This window comes from Ursus maritimus, unplaced genomic scaffold, assembly GCF_017311325.1.
Source record: "Ursus maritimus isolate PB19 unplaced genomic scaffold, ASM1731132v1 scaffold_15, whole genome shotgun sequence".
In the NCBI taxonomy this organism is placed as follows: domain Eukaryota; kingdom Metazoa; phylum Chordata; class Mammalia; order Carnivora; family Ursidae; genus Ursus; species Ursus maritimus.
In genome coordinates this window covers 886,067-901,952 of record NW_024423897.1, presented here as the reverse complement: position 1 = coordinate 901,952, position 15,886 = coordinate 886,067, and the positions used below count along the sequence as shown (strand labels likewise).

Genomic DNA, 15,886 nt, shown 5'->3' with positions numbered 1-15,886 from the left:
GGGTGCCTGACACCATGGCACGGCAGGGCGTCTCATGGAGGTAGCTGCTAAAAGGCAAGATGGCCTGATTGAGGGTGGGGCAGGAGCCTTCAGGGTAGTGGGGAGTCTCCTATTCTGAGGATGTGGCAATGCAGACAAGAGGTGGTAGACCGAAATGGGTAAATGGATGTCTGGGCGGGCTGAGACTGGTGGAAGGAGAGAACAGCATGGGAAAGCAGGAATCTCCCGGCTATGGCCAGCCTGACCATAGCCAGAGACATGCTGGTGTGGGTGCTGCATGGACCCTGTCATTCCTCCCACAAACATTTGTTGGCACCTGCTCTGTGCCAGGTCCCAGGCCAATGGCTCACGTCAGATGGGGGTAAGAGAAGAGCAGATTTGGCGCCCTGGACCTTGGAGTAGTGGGAGAGGGCTTCCAGCCTCCAAGGGTAACATGGTAGGGGAGTGCACTGCCTGGGCCTTGACAAATGGGAGCAGGTGGATATGCAGAAAGGAGACTGGGAAGGAGTATCTCAGGCACAGGAAACCAGGCAAGAGCAGGCACAGAGAGGTGATCTTTCTGGGCCTGCGAGACACATCAATGCTGTCTGTGCACCTGGAGACGGAAACACGGACTGAGGCAGGACTGTGAAAGCACTGAGTTACAGGCTACAGGAAGCTGAGGCTTTAACGCGTAGGAACTGGGGCCCATTGGGGGTTCCCGGGCAGCGGGAGGAGCAGGAGATGCCAAACTAAGGGGAAGGGATACTTCGAGTCTGTTAGCAGGGAGACTGCATCAGGGTGCCAGGGATACATAGGAGTGCGAGGGCTGGGTTGGGGAGGGAGCAGGGAGTCCAGAGCTGGGGCTGGCAGCTGTGGGCTCAAGGCTCCACGTTATCCCATCACCCGTGCCTCGTTCCGCCACCCTCATCTGCTCGGCTATACTACCTCCCCACAGGCCTCGCTGCATTTGGTCTCTCCCCAGAGGCCCAGGAACCTTTCTATACTGAAGTCAGATCACGTCAGTCCCTAGTTCACAATTCTCATGGCAGGTTGTAACGATCCTTTGCCTTGGCCAGCAAGGGCCCTCATGCGCTGGCCTGCTCCATTTTTCTCATCTCATCCCCCCACCACTGCTTCCTGCTCCTCTCTGCTCTCCAGCCCTGTCTCCTTCAGCCCTTTTCTGCTTCCTCCAACTCCCTCTTCCACCCAGCTCTTTTTCTTTGGGGTTCAGCTCAAATGCTACTTTCTTTGATTACCTGACTGCGTAGCCCCCATCCCAGCCACTTGATGTCAGATTCCACTATGGGAATGCTCTGAGGTCACTATCGGAGAGGCGGCACCTACTAGCACCTACCTAGCACCTACTAGCATGGAGTAAGAAGTCAATCATTTCAAATTGCACAATCCCAAATCTGCCACAATCCTGGGCAGATTAATCAGCCCCTCTTCGCCCCCACAAGGATAATTCTGCCTACTACACACCTTTTCCTGAATCACCACAGAAATTCAGTATGTTAGTTTGGGGCCCTGCATCCCCTTATGCAAAATGACCCTGCAGGCTCCTCTCCTCTCACACTTAGGGTGAGATTTTAATCATCTCGCTTCTCCTCACACAGCTAGAAGCTGCAAGGGAGGAGGGCCGAGGCTAATGATGGAACCACGGCATCGAGGCAGGAAGACCCTAAGAGCAGTTCTGTGGTGGCCGTAGCAGGAGAGGAGGGCTAAGGTAAGGGGCAACCCGGTAACAGAAGAGGGCGTGCCAGCGGGAGCTCTGGAGTCTGTAAAGATTGGCTCGACTGCGGTTTCAGGTTTCAGCAGCTGTGTGACCTTGAGTGTGGTAGTTAAACCTCTGGGAACCTGGCTTTTCTTGGGCTGTGGAATGGGCCAGGGGCCAAGAAGTGAGGTAATGAAATGTTTGGGCATTTCACACGGAACTTGAGTGGAAGAGCTCAACACCCGGTAACTAGTAACCATGTGAAGAATAAGAAAAAGGCTATCTGTTTTGACCCATGCATTGGTCCCTGGCCTTTCAGCTGAACCCCCCCTCCCCAATCCTCTCCACCTCCCGTTCTCCCCCAAAAGGTTTCATACTGCGCCAGGCTTTCTTCCTGTGTCCCCGGTGACCCCTACTGACCCTGCCCCATCTGCTGACCTCCTATTCCTCCAGCCCAGACCCCTCTGGCCCCACTCCCGGAGGACACCCGAACCCTGCATAGCCCCGGAAGCCTTGCCCCTTGCCCACCGAGCGAGGACGCCCTCCCCTTGGTCTTCTCCGCAGCCTCGGTGACCCCCTGCTTGGTTTTTCTCCGCGGCGGCCACGACGCCCTCCTTGGCCATGGACAGGCCCTTCATGAACACGCTCCATCCTGGCGGCCTGGGGAGGCGAACACACGGGCACGGCGCTGGCCCCCGCACCTCACCCCAGCCCTTTCCCTGGGATGCCGGTTACCCCTCCTCTCCCACCTGAGACCCCGGCCCCCGCCGGGCGAGCCCTCCCGTCTTACCCTCCCCAGCGTGAGGCCACAGGGCCGCGACGAGTCCCGCGCCCTGAAACCCGGGGACGCGGAGGAGCCACTGCCTCGGTTATCCCGGGCCCTGCAACCTGCAGCCCCGCGGAACTGGGTGCTGAACGCGAAGCCCTGGGGGCCTGCCTGTACACACGACAGAGTCACAAGACCATACACACAAACATTCTCCACCGACACGCTCACGTGCACACACAGGACACGCAGACGTTCAAACGCGCACGGACACCCCGACACACACGACACGGGCGCGGGCGCACGTCCACACCGCCACCCCGCCAGTTGCAGACACAGAGCAGCAGTCACACAAACAGCCCAGGGCGCACACGGACACGCACCTGCCGGAACCCTCTCTCCATCTCTCCAGCGGGTTCCGCGTCTCTGCTCCCAGCCCTATCCCATCCTGCCCAGTCCCCTGTCCCTCCCCAGCCCTTCCTACCCCGGCGTCGGAGAGCGGCCGCCTCACCTGGAAGCTGGGCCCGGGCTGGGATGGAGCGGCGGCTGCGGCTGCGGCTGCGGCGGGCGGACGCAGGCTCGCGCAGGCCGGGCTGGGGTGGGCTCGGGGCGGATGGGGAATCGGGCCTCGCCAGGCGCCCAGGTCGGTCGGCAGCAGGCGGGCGCGGGCGCTGAGCGACGCAGCAGGTGCCCGGGCCTTCGGTGCGTCGCAGCCACGGATCGCGCCTGCGCTCTGCTCGCACGCTCAGCCTCCGGCTCCTGCTCCCGCTAGAGCGCTGCGGCAGCTCTGAGCTCAGCGCCCCTCTGGGGCCGCGCCGCCCTCAGCCTGACTGACAGGGGGCGGGGAGGGTGACATCTCCGCGGAGCCCGCTAGCCTCCCGGGGCAGGCCCCCGACGCGTCACTGAGAACCCCTGGGCTCAGACTCGCGCCCAGCCCCCAAGAGCCTAATCGGGTGGGGGAGACAATGCGGAGCGCCAAGAGTAGGGCAGAGATGCTGCCTGCAGTTGGCTTTGGGGTTCAAATGGGTTCGAATCTCCGCTGTGCTTTTTCTTAACTGTGAGACCTTGGGCTACTCAGCCTTCCTTTTCCGAATGCCAGTTTCTTTTTCTGTAAAATAATGGATGATTCGCTCAACGAATGTTGACTGAGCGTTTAGATAGGTGCCAGGCAGGTTTGAGTCTGGAGACAGTGGAAAAGGAAACCAAGGTCCCTGCCCTTGGGGAGTTTACAATGATATGTTTGTATGTGTGCAGAAATGGGACACAGGACTGAAAACAAACGTGTCAACACTTAAACCTAAAAGGTTGTTTCAGGTTGTGATGAGTGTTATGAAGATAATGGAATGGTGATGTAACAGAATGACTGGAGGAGGGCGCTTGAGACAGAGTGCCCAGGGAAGGCCTGTGTGAGAAGGCCAGTAGGAGCAGAGACCCCAGAGAGGCACCCAGGCCAATATGGGCAAGATCCATAGAGAGGGGACTGCAAGTGCAAAGGCCCTGAGACAGGCCTATGCTTAGGAACAGATAAAAGGAAGTGCAGCAGGAGAGCCAGGAGTGGATGAGGATGTAGACAAGATCGCCTTTTGTGTGTATGGTTATGGTGGGGATTGTCAAACGGCCGTAGAATGCCAGACACACATGGGCCCTCAGTTGGAGCTATGACAGAATTATGCCCAAGAAATTATGGGATCCCAGAGGAAGGGGACTTTGACAGCTTAGGGGAATCAGGGAAGCCTACACAGAGGAGGTGACATCTATGCTAGGTCTCATGGGAGAGGTAAGCTTTTACCTGGAAGACAGGCTGGAATGGTATTTTAGGCTATGGGTGTAGCATGGGCAAAGGCACTGTGGCTGGAAATGCAGGGTGTGTAAGTGACAGGTGAGGAGGTGAGGAGGCAGCCAGACTGTGCAATGGCCCGGGGAAAAAGTGTTCATAGGCCACTCGTAGAGCTGCAAACTGGTGCATGCTTTTTGGAAGGCAGTCTGCCAATGTTTAGCAAAAATATAAAGGCATGCTCCTTTTGAGCCAACAGTTCCCCTTCCAGGGATTCATTCCTTGGATCTACTCACACAAGCGCACAAAGCCATTTGTGCAAGGATGTTCACTGCAGCACGGAAAATAATGTCCATCCGTAGGGGACTGGCAAGTTAATCATGGGACTTCCATCCCGTGAAAGGAAGAGCAGGACCTGACGTGGGGTGTATCGAGAAATGGTGTGAAGCGAGAGAGGGGGTTGCTAAACTGCAATGTGGGGAACTAGTCCGTTTTGATACATAGACACACATAGTTATGTAAGACCCCTTATACACAAATATATACATAGTGACATCTAGGTTTACACAGATCACACCAGCAAGGACTTCCAAAACACTGTTCACAGTAGTTGTCCCTGGCAAATGGGGCTGAGAGCACTCAGGGAGAGAAGTTTCTACATTTTATCACCTCCCTTCTTATGCTGTCTGCTTATTTTACTTTGAATAGTATTTTACTTGTATAATTTAAAAAGCTAGCAGGGGGGATGTCTGTCATTATTTTTGGCCTCTCAGCATTGGAACTGTCCCCTTCTTATGTTCGGGGGCTCTCCTACCTTCTGAGGCCCGGCCCACCTCCCCCGCTAGGAGCTGACAGTGCTTTCCTAGCCTTGCTTGAAGCCCAGACATGTGACCTCAGCCCCAGACAGCCCAGCCCCAGACTTGGAAGCTGCAGAAGGAGGGAAGGAGGCAGTCGGCTCTGGCGAGGACAGGTGGTGTTGGTGGTAGCGGCTCCCACCAGGGACCACAGGCGGCAGTGACACTGCTTCTGGGAGCATCCGGCAGCAACAGGGCAAGCTGCGCTGTCCATGGCCAGCTGTAGCACTGGGGGAGTCTTCTAGGGTCTGCTTGGCAGTGTGATTTGGAGGATTAATCCAGGATGTGTTGTCTTCAAGGGGGACTCTCTGGCCTTCCTAGAGACTTTCTGAGCTGCCCAGTATTGGATAATAAAATCCTTATCTGCTTAAATGATTTTTGTGACTCTCAACTAAGAACCCCAGAATGTCAAAATCAGTGTTGAAGAGGCAAGCAGGAGGGAGAAGAGGAAGAGAGAAAGGCCACATGAAGGGTGCCTGTATCTCTACTGTAGGAACTGGGAAGTCACCAAAGGGTATTAAGCACCAGGGAGACTGGAATGAGATTTGCACTTTGTGGGGCCACATGGAGGTGAACAGTTGGGCGAAGTGGGACACAGCAAGATCAGGAGAAAGCTGGAGTAGAATCCCCAGGAGGGATGATGGAGCCCGCACCAGGGAAGCCACAGTGAGGCTGGAACAGGATTGGAGGGACAGTTGGGTGTTGTTTAGGAGGTAACTTATTAGGTGTCGGGGAAGAGGGAGAGGGATGAGTTGGAAGATTTCCAGGTCTCTGGCTTGGATAGCAGGTGAGAGATGCTGTTGCAAAATGAAACAGACATTGAGGGGGCGCCTGGGTGGCTCAGTCGGTTAAGCGTCTGCCTTTGGCTCTGGTCATGATCCCAGGGTCCTGGGATCGAGCCCCGCATCGGGCTCCCTACTTGACGGGGAGTCTGCTTCTCCCCCTCCCTCTGCCTGCTGTTTCCCCTGCTTGTGCTCTCGCTCTGTCAAATAAATAAATAAAAAAGAAAGAAAGAAAGAAAGAAAGAAAGAAAGAAAGAAAGAAAGAAAGAAAGAAAGAAAGAAAGACATTGAGGGGATGGGGCTGCTTTCAGGATAGGGTGAGGGGATGGAGAGCTTGTTTGAGGCCTAACTGGGGCCAATTCTGTGGTGCCTGATAGCCAAACTAGAGAAGGTGTCCAGCAGATAGGACATCTGAGCCTGGAGCTCGGGGAATCACTCAAGGCTGGCTTCGGGTATAGATTTGGGCCATGGTATACTTGGAAATCTTTAACATGTGGCTTTCTGAAGCAGGGAAATACCTTGATTTGTAGAAGTTGCCCACATCTGTGGTGCAAATTCTTTCTCTGTGATTGATTTCACTGTGAATGTGATGTCACAGAGCAGAGAATTGGGAAGAGATGGGCCATTTTACAGTATTTTCACCATACAGATAAAATAGGTAAGAACAATCTTAAGAGCATGGATAATAGTAAAATAATTAGGAAGCTATGTTTTGAGTATTTATTATCTGTTTTAAACATAATTTATACAACTATAAGTTTATATGATGTAATTTTCAATAACGACTTGAACACCTGGCTCACAAACTCCTGAAACTGGAATAATTGCTCTCATGAGCTGGGCTAAGGTAGCCCATTACCCCACTGGGCTTGGAGTCATTAGCATGGAGGTGGTGGCTAGAGTCATGGGGAGGATGCAATGCCCAGGAGAACATGGAGAGTGACAAGGAGAGGGTCCAGAACAGAATCCTGAGGCACTGCAAACTTCATGTGTGGCCAGGGGCAGAGGACCTGGCCAAAAGACTGAGAAGGAGCAGCACGGGGAAGAGGAGAATCTGGAGAGAGTGGTAGCAGGGAACCCAAGGAAATTGGAGGACAGCTGGTTAAATGCTACAGAGGGACCAAAGTGATGAGGAGTGATGAGTCCTCGGATTCACAGCAAGTGGGCCATCAGGGACATTAACAGTAGCACAGGGGCTATGGGAGCCCAGGAGGGAAATGGCACCTCCAGAAAGCCTCCAGGAGAAAGTGACATTCAGGCTGGGTTTTGAAAGATGAGAAGGACCTTACAAGTGATGGTGAGCATTCTCAGCAGAAGATTCAACAGGTGAAAAAGTCCAGAGTGCGAAGGGAGCAGAGGACAGGTTTCATTCTGAATCTGGCAAGAAGTTCATTTGACTGCTAATACAGAAGCTTAGGCAAAGCAGGTTTTTATTCTTTTACTTAAAGAAGTCCAGTGGTAGGCAGGCCACAGTTGGTTTGATGACTTCACATTCATCAGGAACCTAGACTCCTACCTTCCTGCTCCACCATTCTTAGCATGAATTCTACCTTCAAGGTCATCTCATGGTCCAACATGGCTGCTGCAGCTCCAGCCATCATATCTATGCAGAAAGCAGGAGGGGAGGAAGTAGGGTAAAAGAGTACCTGCCAGTTGTCTGTCTCATTCACAAGGAGTTTTCAGAAGCTAACAACTGCGTATCTCCAGGCTATGCCTAGCTATAGGGAGGCTGGAAAAGTGTGGTCGTCTAGCTGGGCATATGACTTTCCAGAATCACATTATGAGAAGGGGAGAATGATTACTGAGTGGACCACTAGCATCGCTGTCACTATTTCTTTTTGCACCCAACTTTTTTATTTTGAAAAACTTCAAACCTAGAGAAAAGTTGCAAGCATGCTACAGTGAACAAAATCTTCAGAAAAGTTGCAATATGAATATAATGAATACCCAATATTCTTCACCTAGATTCACCCGGTGTTAACATCGGCTGCATTTTTCTTTGTCTCTCTTTGTACTGTCTCCAGAAGAAGGCCGTGTGGTTACTGGGCCGCCACTTTGCAGCACAACGGGTTCTTCACCCTGTGTCACACTGCTGCCCACCTCCTCCCCCTCTCCTCTTTAGGGCACAGGATGGCAGAGCCCAGGGCCCTGGGCCTCTCTCTGGCTGGGCCCTAATCCTGTGGGTTTTCTGGGACCTCCCCTCATTTCCATCTTCTCTCCCCCAGGAAAATGGGCCTCTTCATTCCTCTCTTCCCTTCCCTCTTCCTAAGAATGTACTAAGGAGAATGGTTGTTGAAGCCTGGGGGAGGGAAGGGTGGGAGAATATGGGGAGGGGTTGGGAGAAGATCCCCAGCGGGGCAGCTGGAGCAGAAGGCATTCTCCTAAGAGGATCACGCGGATGCTGGTGATCCCAGCCCTGCCTGGGTTTTTCGAAAATCCAGATGGGTCTTTGTAACTCTGTGTGCGGTGCCTGACAGTGTGATTAAACATTTACCAACATTCCTGCTGTCCAGAAGCCTCAGGGTAGGGAGGATGACAGGCGGGCAGGGTGGGAGCTGAAGACAGAGAGAGGAGTGAATGATATTTATCGTACATCAACCACGTCCCAGGCGTGGCATCATTATGTCATTAATCCCTAAAATCAATCCTGTGAAGCAGGTATTTTTCAATCCCCCCCTTACAGATGAGGGAGCCAACACCCAAAGAGGGGAAATCATATAACCAGCCATTGGCATCTCTTCTTCTCAGTTTCTCCCGAGTGCCCACCGTGTGCCAGGCACTGTTTTAGTACGAGGTTTAGCAGAAAACAAGACCACGAAGTCCTTGCTCTTCTAAAAGTTAAATTCTAGTAGGAAGCAACAGACAGCCAACGAACTAGTGACCAAATAAGATGTTTTAGATAGAGTTGCTCACGTCCAAATCAGTGAGGTCCACCGTGCAAAATCTAAAAGGTCAGCCCTCCGTCCTCGCCCTGCCCTCTGAGGCCTTGCTAAGAGCCGGGCCCTGCTTCAGGTCCTAGAGAGCACAGCTGTGGATGAGAGAGGCCTTGGTTCTTCTGTTCTGGTAGAGGGAGGCAGCTGAGTAAAATAAATAGGTAAAATATATGGTGTGTGAGGAGGAGCTATGCTGGGAGGGGAAGCAAAGAAGAGAAAGGGCATGGAAAGTGCTAGAGTGGAGCTGAGGGCTTGAACAGTTACATACAGTAGGCAGGGAAGGCCTCACTTGAGTTAGGAATTGAGGGGAGAGCCCGTGTAAGGTCCCGAGGCAGGAGCATGTGGTCTATTTTTTATTGAAACACAGTTTGACACAAAACGTTCATTCATTTCGGGAGTACAACATAGTGATTCGACAACTCCATAAGTTACGCCTTGGAGAGTGGTCAGCTCTAGATAAGACAGTCAGGGAGGCCCTCTTTGAGAAGGCAACATTTGAAGCCAGTCCTGAAGGACAAGAAGTCAGTCATGCAAAGAGTTGGAGAGGAAATGGCAAGTGTAAAGGCCCTGAGGCAGGAGCCAGTCTGGCCTGTTGGAGGATTAGAGTGCTTGGGGCACTGGGAGGCTGGGTCATGCAGAAATCTGCAGGCCCAGAACCTGGACTTTGGGTCACATCCTGGGTGTCCTGGAGGGTTTTAAACAGAGGACTTCAGTGATCAGATTAATATTTTAAATGAGCCCTCTGAGGGAAGTGGGGGATGTTCTGTAAGGAGGAGGAAGTAGAAGCAAGGAGAATGTTAGGAGAGACTTGGGCAGTGGCTCAGGCCAGAGATGGCAGGGCTTGCCTGGAGTGGGGCAATGGGGAGTAAGACGAATGGGCAGATTCAAGATATTTTAGGAACAGTATGGTAGGATTGAGGTTCTGGAGACCATTGTGCAGAAGTCTTCCACAGATAGGCTTGGGAGGGCTTTGAGTAGGGACCAGGGCCCCTTAGGGCCAGGGGGTTTGCTCCTAGGGTCTTTCTTTAGTGACCTGACTCCAGACTCCACAGGCTGTCCCATGCTGGAAGATGTGGAAGAAGGTAGGAAAGGGGTACCGTGGCTGGCAGCGTCGTTCCATGCCAGGCTCTGGGCCAGGACTCTAAGGCAGCTAAGACCGTGCCTGGCACTTGGGGAGGGTCCTTTTCTCCCTTTTTCTCCATCCAATATAGATTTATGATCTCTCCCCAAGCCTGGCCCTCCTCCAGTGCTTCCTCTGTCCAAAATTCTTTGACACTCTTCCAATCAGGAGGTGGGAGTACGTCCCTGTCTTTGAATGTGGGCCCGGGACACTAATAGAATACAGTGGACATGATGCTGTGCCAGGATTTGGGCCCAGGCCTTAAGAAACTGGCAGCGTCTGCTCCCTGTCTCTTGGGATGCCGCTTCTGGGAACCTAGCCACCGTGCTGTGAGGAAGCCAAGCGGCCGCATGGAGAGGGACATAGAGCTGTCCCAGCCAACACTCCCAGCTGAGGTTCCAGATGACAGCTGGCGTCAACTGCCCCACTGAGGGAGCAGATGACTCTAGCCCCAGCCTGGAAGCCACTCCAGCTGACGGCGCTTTGGGGCAGAGGCGAGCCGTCCCTATTGAGCACGACCTGAGTTGTAGATCTGTGAGCAAAATAGATGATTGTGGCTGTTTTAAGCCACTAAGTTTGGGGTGGTTTGTTAAGTAGCAACAGGTAGTTGGGACATTGTGGCCCACCTCTCCAGAGCCGATCCATCACCAAACAGCAGGGAGACTTCCTTCTAAACACCTGTGAAGTCCATCATGTTCTCGCCATCTTCCCTGTCACCTGGACAACTACATTAGCAACCTAATAGATCTCCTCCCACACACTCTTGCTACCACAAAGTCTGTTTCCTACACAGCAGCCCAAAGAACTTGCTGGAAAGCCCATATGATTACCTCCCCAGCCCATCTGTATCCACTTGAAGCATTCAGTGGCTCCCCATTTTCCTAAGATCAAGACCTACTATCCTTTCCTCCTTTGGGCAGCAGCCACACTGGTCTCGTTTTTTCCTTCAGTGCCCCATGTTCCTTTTGCCCCTGGGCCTTTGCACGTGCTGTTCCTGTCCCTGAGATGCCCTTCTCCATCCACCTAGTTAACCCTTGTTCATGCTTTAGGTATCAACTCAAACATCACCTCATCCATGAACTGCGTCTAGCTAGTGGTTCCTGAACAGCGTTCTTGACCAGCATCCTTAGGGAGCTTGTTAGAAATGCCAATTCTCAGGCCCAAGCCCAGGGCTAAGGACTCAGATTCTGGGGGCGGGGCCCAGCAGCCTGTTTAACAAGCAAGCCCTGCAGGTGATTCTGATCCATGCGCTTGAGAACTGCCACTCTAAAGCCCCCAGTTCAGGTCATGGACTTTATCCTTTCCCATCTGCGAACTCCTTTCCTTCAGAGGTTTGAGTCTGTGACTACACAGATGTTTGCAAGAGTACCTGCTGTCTGGCTCCCCCTGATAGAGCAGAGCACAGGGGCCACTCAGTTTTGGCCCCTCACTGCCTCCTGGCACCTAGCCCCATGCCTGGCAGGGACCTGGAGCTTAGGGCATGTGGGTTGGACAGATACTGACTGTCAGCCTCCAGGTGGTCAGGGGCTTCCCTGGGTGTGGGGGGAAGAGACTGGTCCCTTTATGGATCTCAGACCCTAAAAGTGGCCAAGGGGAGGGTGAGAAATTTGGGGAGGCCTCAGCTCTAGCAGAAAAGGGTGCTATTGAGAAGGATACCCCTCCCCCCCTGCACCCTGGGGTAGCCCTCAGCTGACTTGTATTGACCACAGCACCAGGCCCTGTGTTATGGGCTTATGCATTTTATATCACATTAATATAATAAGCTTCTGAGTTGTATATCATTAACATTCCCATTCTACAGATAAGGAAACGGAGACTTGGAGGTTCCGGTACTTGGCTGAGGTCAGGGCAGGGAGAATTTGAACCCAGGCTATGAGAATGTCGCACTGTCTCCCCCCAGCACACCCCCATCACTGCTGGGTGAACACTCAGATGAGCCGGGCAGCGGGAAGCATGAGCGCAGTGGGCCAGCGGGGCCGTATGGCATCCCATTTGCCCTTCCAAAGGGCAGCCTCCGCCGCAGGGGATTGTGGACCTACAAGGTGGAGACCCCAGCATTGTGAAACCTTCCCAAATTTTCAAGAGTAGCCAAAAATGTAGATTTTTAATATTTAATCTCCCTGTTTCTAAATGATTATATACTTTAAAAAATTCAGATGCTTCCAGAAGCCAGATCAGTGCTGGTGTCAGATGACATTGGTAGCCAAATGGGGGTGGTGAATGGCAGCAGAGGCAAACACGGAGACACTCCAATGCACAAATAAGGTCTCTGACCTGGCCCTGGACACCGGCTATGTCAGAGTTGCTGCTCCTGCCCTCTCTGGGATGGTCCCACTTTAAATTCGAGGCCCATCCTCCACGGGATGTGATTGCACTAAGAGCAGATCCCTAATATTGACCCTTACCTTCGTGTGACCCAGCCGGCGGCACATGGCCAGCACAATGTGGGCAGTGGCTGGTCACACCTGTCCCCCTCCCTCCTGCCTGCATGCAGAAGGTGCTCCCTAAATGCTTGCTGATAGAATGCATAGTGCAAGCCCTTTCCCTTCTGAGCTCCCACCACACCACGCTGGCTCCTCCCCACCCCGTGCTCTGGGTGGGTGGGGTAGCACTGCTGGGTTAAAAGCCGGCAGCTGGGAGCCAACTGGGATGAAGCCTAAACTGCTGCATGGCTGCTACCAGCCCTGTAAGTCCACCTCCCTGGCCCCCGTGCAGCAAGGGATGGGGCTGGGACGGCTGGGCTGGGGCTTGCTGCTTACCCCAATTCCTTTCTTTGGTTAGGCCGGAGAGGCTGAGGGTAGAATCCAAAAGTGGGAGGAGAAAGAGGAGAAAAAGGATGAGAAAGAGGAGGCAGCAGGGTCAGTGTTGATGGCAGAGGGGGCTCTGAATTCCCCTGGGGCCCTGCTGTCCCAGAGGAGGAAAGCCCGGGATGGGTGCCCCCAGGAGGTCAAGTTGGAGTTACACCCGCTGCTGAACAGGTAAGGCAGGTTTTGTGGCCTTGCACCAGACCTTCCTCTCTTGGCCCCAGTTCCTCATCCAAGAACGGTCAGAGCTGGCATAAGACTTGGGCCCTATTGGCCCTTCTGGCCTTAACTCAACTGAGATTCTGGGTTATGTTCCCCTATCCTGCCCCAGCCTTTCAGGATAACTGACTCCATTCACCCTGGGGACCCTGTGCCCAAATCCCATCTCTTTTGTCCCTGAAGGGGCATGAATTCCCCGCCAGCACAGGTGCTGCTGGTGATGGGCCTGGGAGGGCTCTCTGCTTCCTTCTGGCTTCCCCTCCCCCCAGGTGGGCTCTGTGGTTTTTCAAGAATGACCGCAGCCGTGCCTGGCAGGACAACCTGCATCTGGTCACCAAGTTTGATACCGTGGAGGACTTCTGGGCGTGAGTGTCTGCTCCTTGCAGAGAGGGCCAGAGCCAGGAGGCTCTGAGCTGGGGATCCTTCCCAGGCCCCACCCCTCCAAGGAGCTGTTTCCTATGCAGCTCTCCCAGCTCTCCCTGGGACCTCTGAGCATTTGCTGAGGGATGGGGCTTGGTGGGTCCTGCTTGGGGGTGAGGATCCTTGGGGCTGGGATATGGGCCCTCCTGAAACCTTCTTGGGGCTTCAGGAGAGAGCCTGGGAGGTGGGAGAAGCCAGGAGTTGGCCCTGACTTTGCTGCTCCAAAGCTTGTGGTGCTGGGCAAGTTCTCCCTCTCTGAGCTTGTCTCAGCCGCAAAGGGAGGGTTAGGCTGCCTGGTCCATGGGAGATCAAGGAAAGGGATCTAAAAGGTGCCCCACAAACCCTAGGGGTGGGTGAGAGTCTGGGGCTCAGCTGGAGGGGTGCCTGAATCCTCCTCCCCCCTGCACTGGGGCTCTAAAAGCCTCCCCAGGGGTTTGGATGGTCAGGGAAGGCTCCAGGAAGGTGGGATTTCAGGGTTTGGCTAAGTAGGGATGGACTTCCAGGCAGGGGGTGAGGGGATGAGTGTGAGCAAAGTCTTGGAGGCCTGAAGGCGGGTGGAAAACAGTGGAGTCTGGAAAGAAGTTGGGGGGACAAGGCAAGTTGGAACCAGGCTGTAAAAAGTCTGGACTTTCAGCCTGGGGTGGGGGTGGGGGGCTCTCTCCAGGATGTACGGTCACATCCAGCTGGCCAGTAAGCTCTCTTCCGGCTGTGACTACGCCCTGTTCAAGGTAAGCTCTGCCTCCCCACCCCTCGGGCCGCAATCCTCCTCAGCTTCTGCGTTCCTCCCTCATGGAGAGTTGGGGGGGTGGTTTCCACAGACAGCCTTTCTCAGAGCCCAGGTGAGACTTGCAACCTGAGGGACTGCTGCACAGAAGCTTGGACAGCGTCAGACTCAAGCTGTACCTTGTAGGACATTAAAGAGTCTGGAAGGGGAGGGGGGAGAAGGGGGATCTAGGAAGGAGCACAGGTTTCTGGCCCAGCTCCTTAACTGGGGACATGCATCAGGATTGCCCGAGAACATTCTGCATCAATGTTGTCTGGAGCTCCTGACCCAGCAGGTGTGTGCGGCGCAGCCCTGCCATCCATGTTTAAAGACTCCCCCGGGTGATTTACGCCCAGCCTGGGCTGTCGGCACTCGCACACACTACAGTTGCCCCAAAGGCTTCTTAACCGCCCCCACCCCGCCCCTGCCCCGTTTAAACTCTTGCCTGAAGAGACTCAATTCAGTAAAGGAGACAAACCTACGCCTCTACAAGGCTACAAAAGGTGACCAGGGTTGAGGAGCAGAGGCTTGGGGGAGCTCATGGGAGGGCCTGGGGGGCTGAGTGGCTGGTGGTGGAACTTGCCTGTTCACAGGGGATGGAGGCAAGAGGGAACCTGGTCTGTGGAGGCTTATTTGGGGGCCAGGGCAGGGCCCCGGGAGGGGGCCGGGCCCCCACTTCCCTTTGAACAAAGGGAGGCAGGTGACTTGTCCGTCCACCTCTTAGGATGGCATTGAGCCCATGTGGGAAGACAGCAGGAATAAGAGGGGTGGCCGCTGGCTGGTCAGTCTCGCCAAGCAGCAGCGCCACAGCGAGCTGGACCGCCTGTGGCTGGAGACCGTGAGTGGGGATGGGGAGAGGAGGGGAGGGGTGGGGGGGTCCCCCACTGGAAGAGGCCGGGCTGGGGTAGTGGCAGTGGTCTCCAGGATAGTGGGAGCACTCCCTGTGACTCAGGTGGAGGTCTCACCATCCTCCCTTTTTGGCCCCAGCTGCTGTGTCTGATTGGGGAGAGCTTTGAGGAGCATAGCCGGGAGGTGTGTGGGGCAGTCATCAACATCCGAACCAAGGGGGACAAGATAGCCTTGTGGACGAGGGAGGCAGAGAACCAGGCGGACGTGCTGCACATTGGGTGAAGTATCTCTGGCTCAGGGTCTGTTCCAGGGGAGAATGTGAGCGTGGGTGGTGGTTGGCCTGTGAGGGAGACCTCTGGAACTTTCCGTGTCATCTCCCCCATCTTCCTTACCCACCTGTATGAGGGTTTGGAATCCAGATTTCAAGCTATTTCTAGCAGGACTCTTCTTTTGCATTAAAGAGTCCTGTTTTGGGTTTCCACATAGGTAAGACACACAAACAGTGATGGTGGCTGGAACCACGTAGGAGCTCTGGGCAAAGGACCCAGAGTCCCAGGTTATCTCCAGGACCTGCTGGGACTATCTCATTTCCTCTCCTCCTCATCCTCCAGGCAGGTCTACAAAGAGCGCCTGGGCCTCTCCACGAAGATAGTCATTGGGTACCAGGCCCATGCAGACACGGCCACCAAGAGCAACTCCCTAGCCAAGAATAAGTTTGTGGTGTGATGAGACCTTGGCACCACTCCCCATTCACTCCCTGCTCTGTGTGTGTGTGTGTGTGTGTGTGTGTGTGTGTGTAAGGGGGTGCTGGGCCACAGTGCTGATGCTGGGCAGGACTGGGGGGTAGAGAATGGGGTTCTCACATGTCCTTGAGTGAATATGAACATTCTTTAACATGAGTGGGGG

General features: G+C 54.3%; 1 protein-coding gene across 1 annotated transcript; it reads left to right on the top strand.

Moving 5' to 3' along the window:
* Positions 1 to 2,996: 2,996 nt before the first annotated feature.
* On the top strand, positions 2,997 to 15,706 carry EIF4E1B (eukaryotic translation initiation factor 4E family member 1B). Its single transcript, XM_040630610.1, has 8 exons — positions 2,997 to 3,060; positions 8,772 to 8,800; positions 12,716 to 12,903; positions 13,218 to 13,313; positions 14,033 to 14,096; positions 14,856 to 14,969; positions 15,119 to 15,258; positions 15,592 to 15,706. The coding sequence occupies exons 1-8, from the start codon at positions 2,997 to 2,999 to the stop codon at positions 15,704 to 15,706; spliced, it is 810 nt and encodes a 269-aa protein (XP_040486544.1).
* Positions 15,707 to 15,886: the final 180 nt, after the last annotated feature.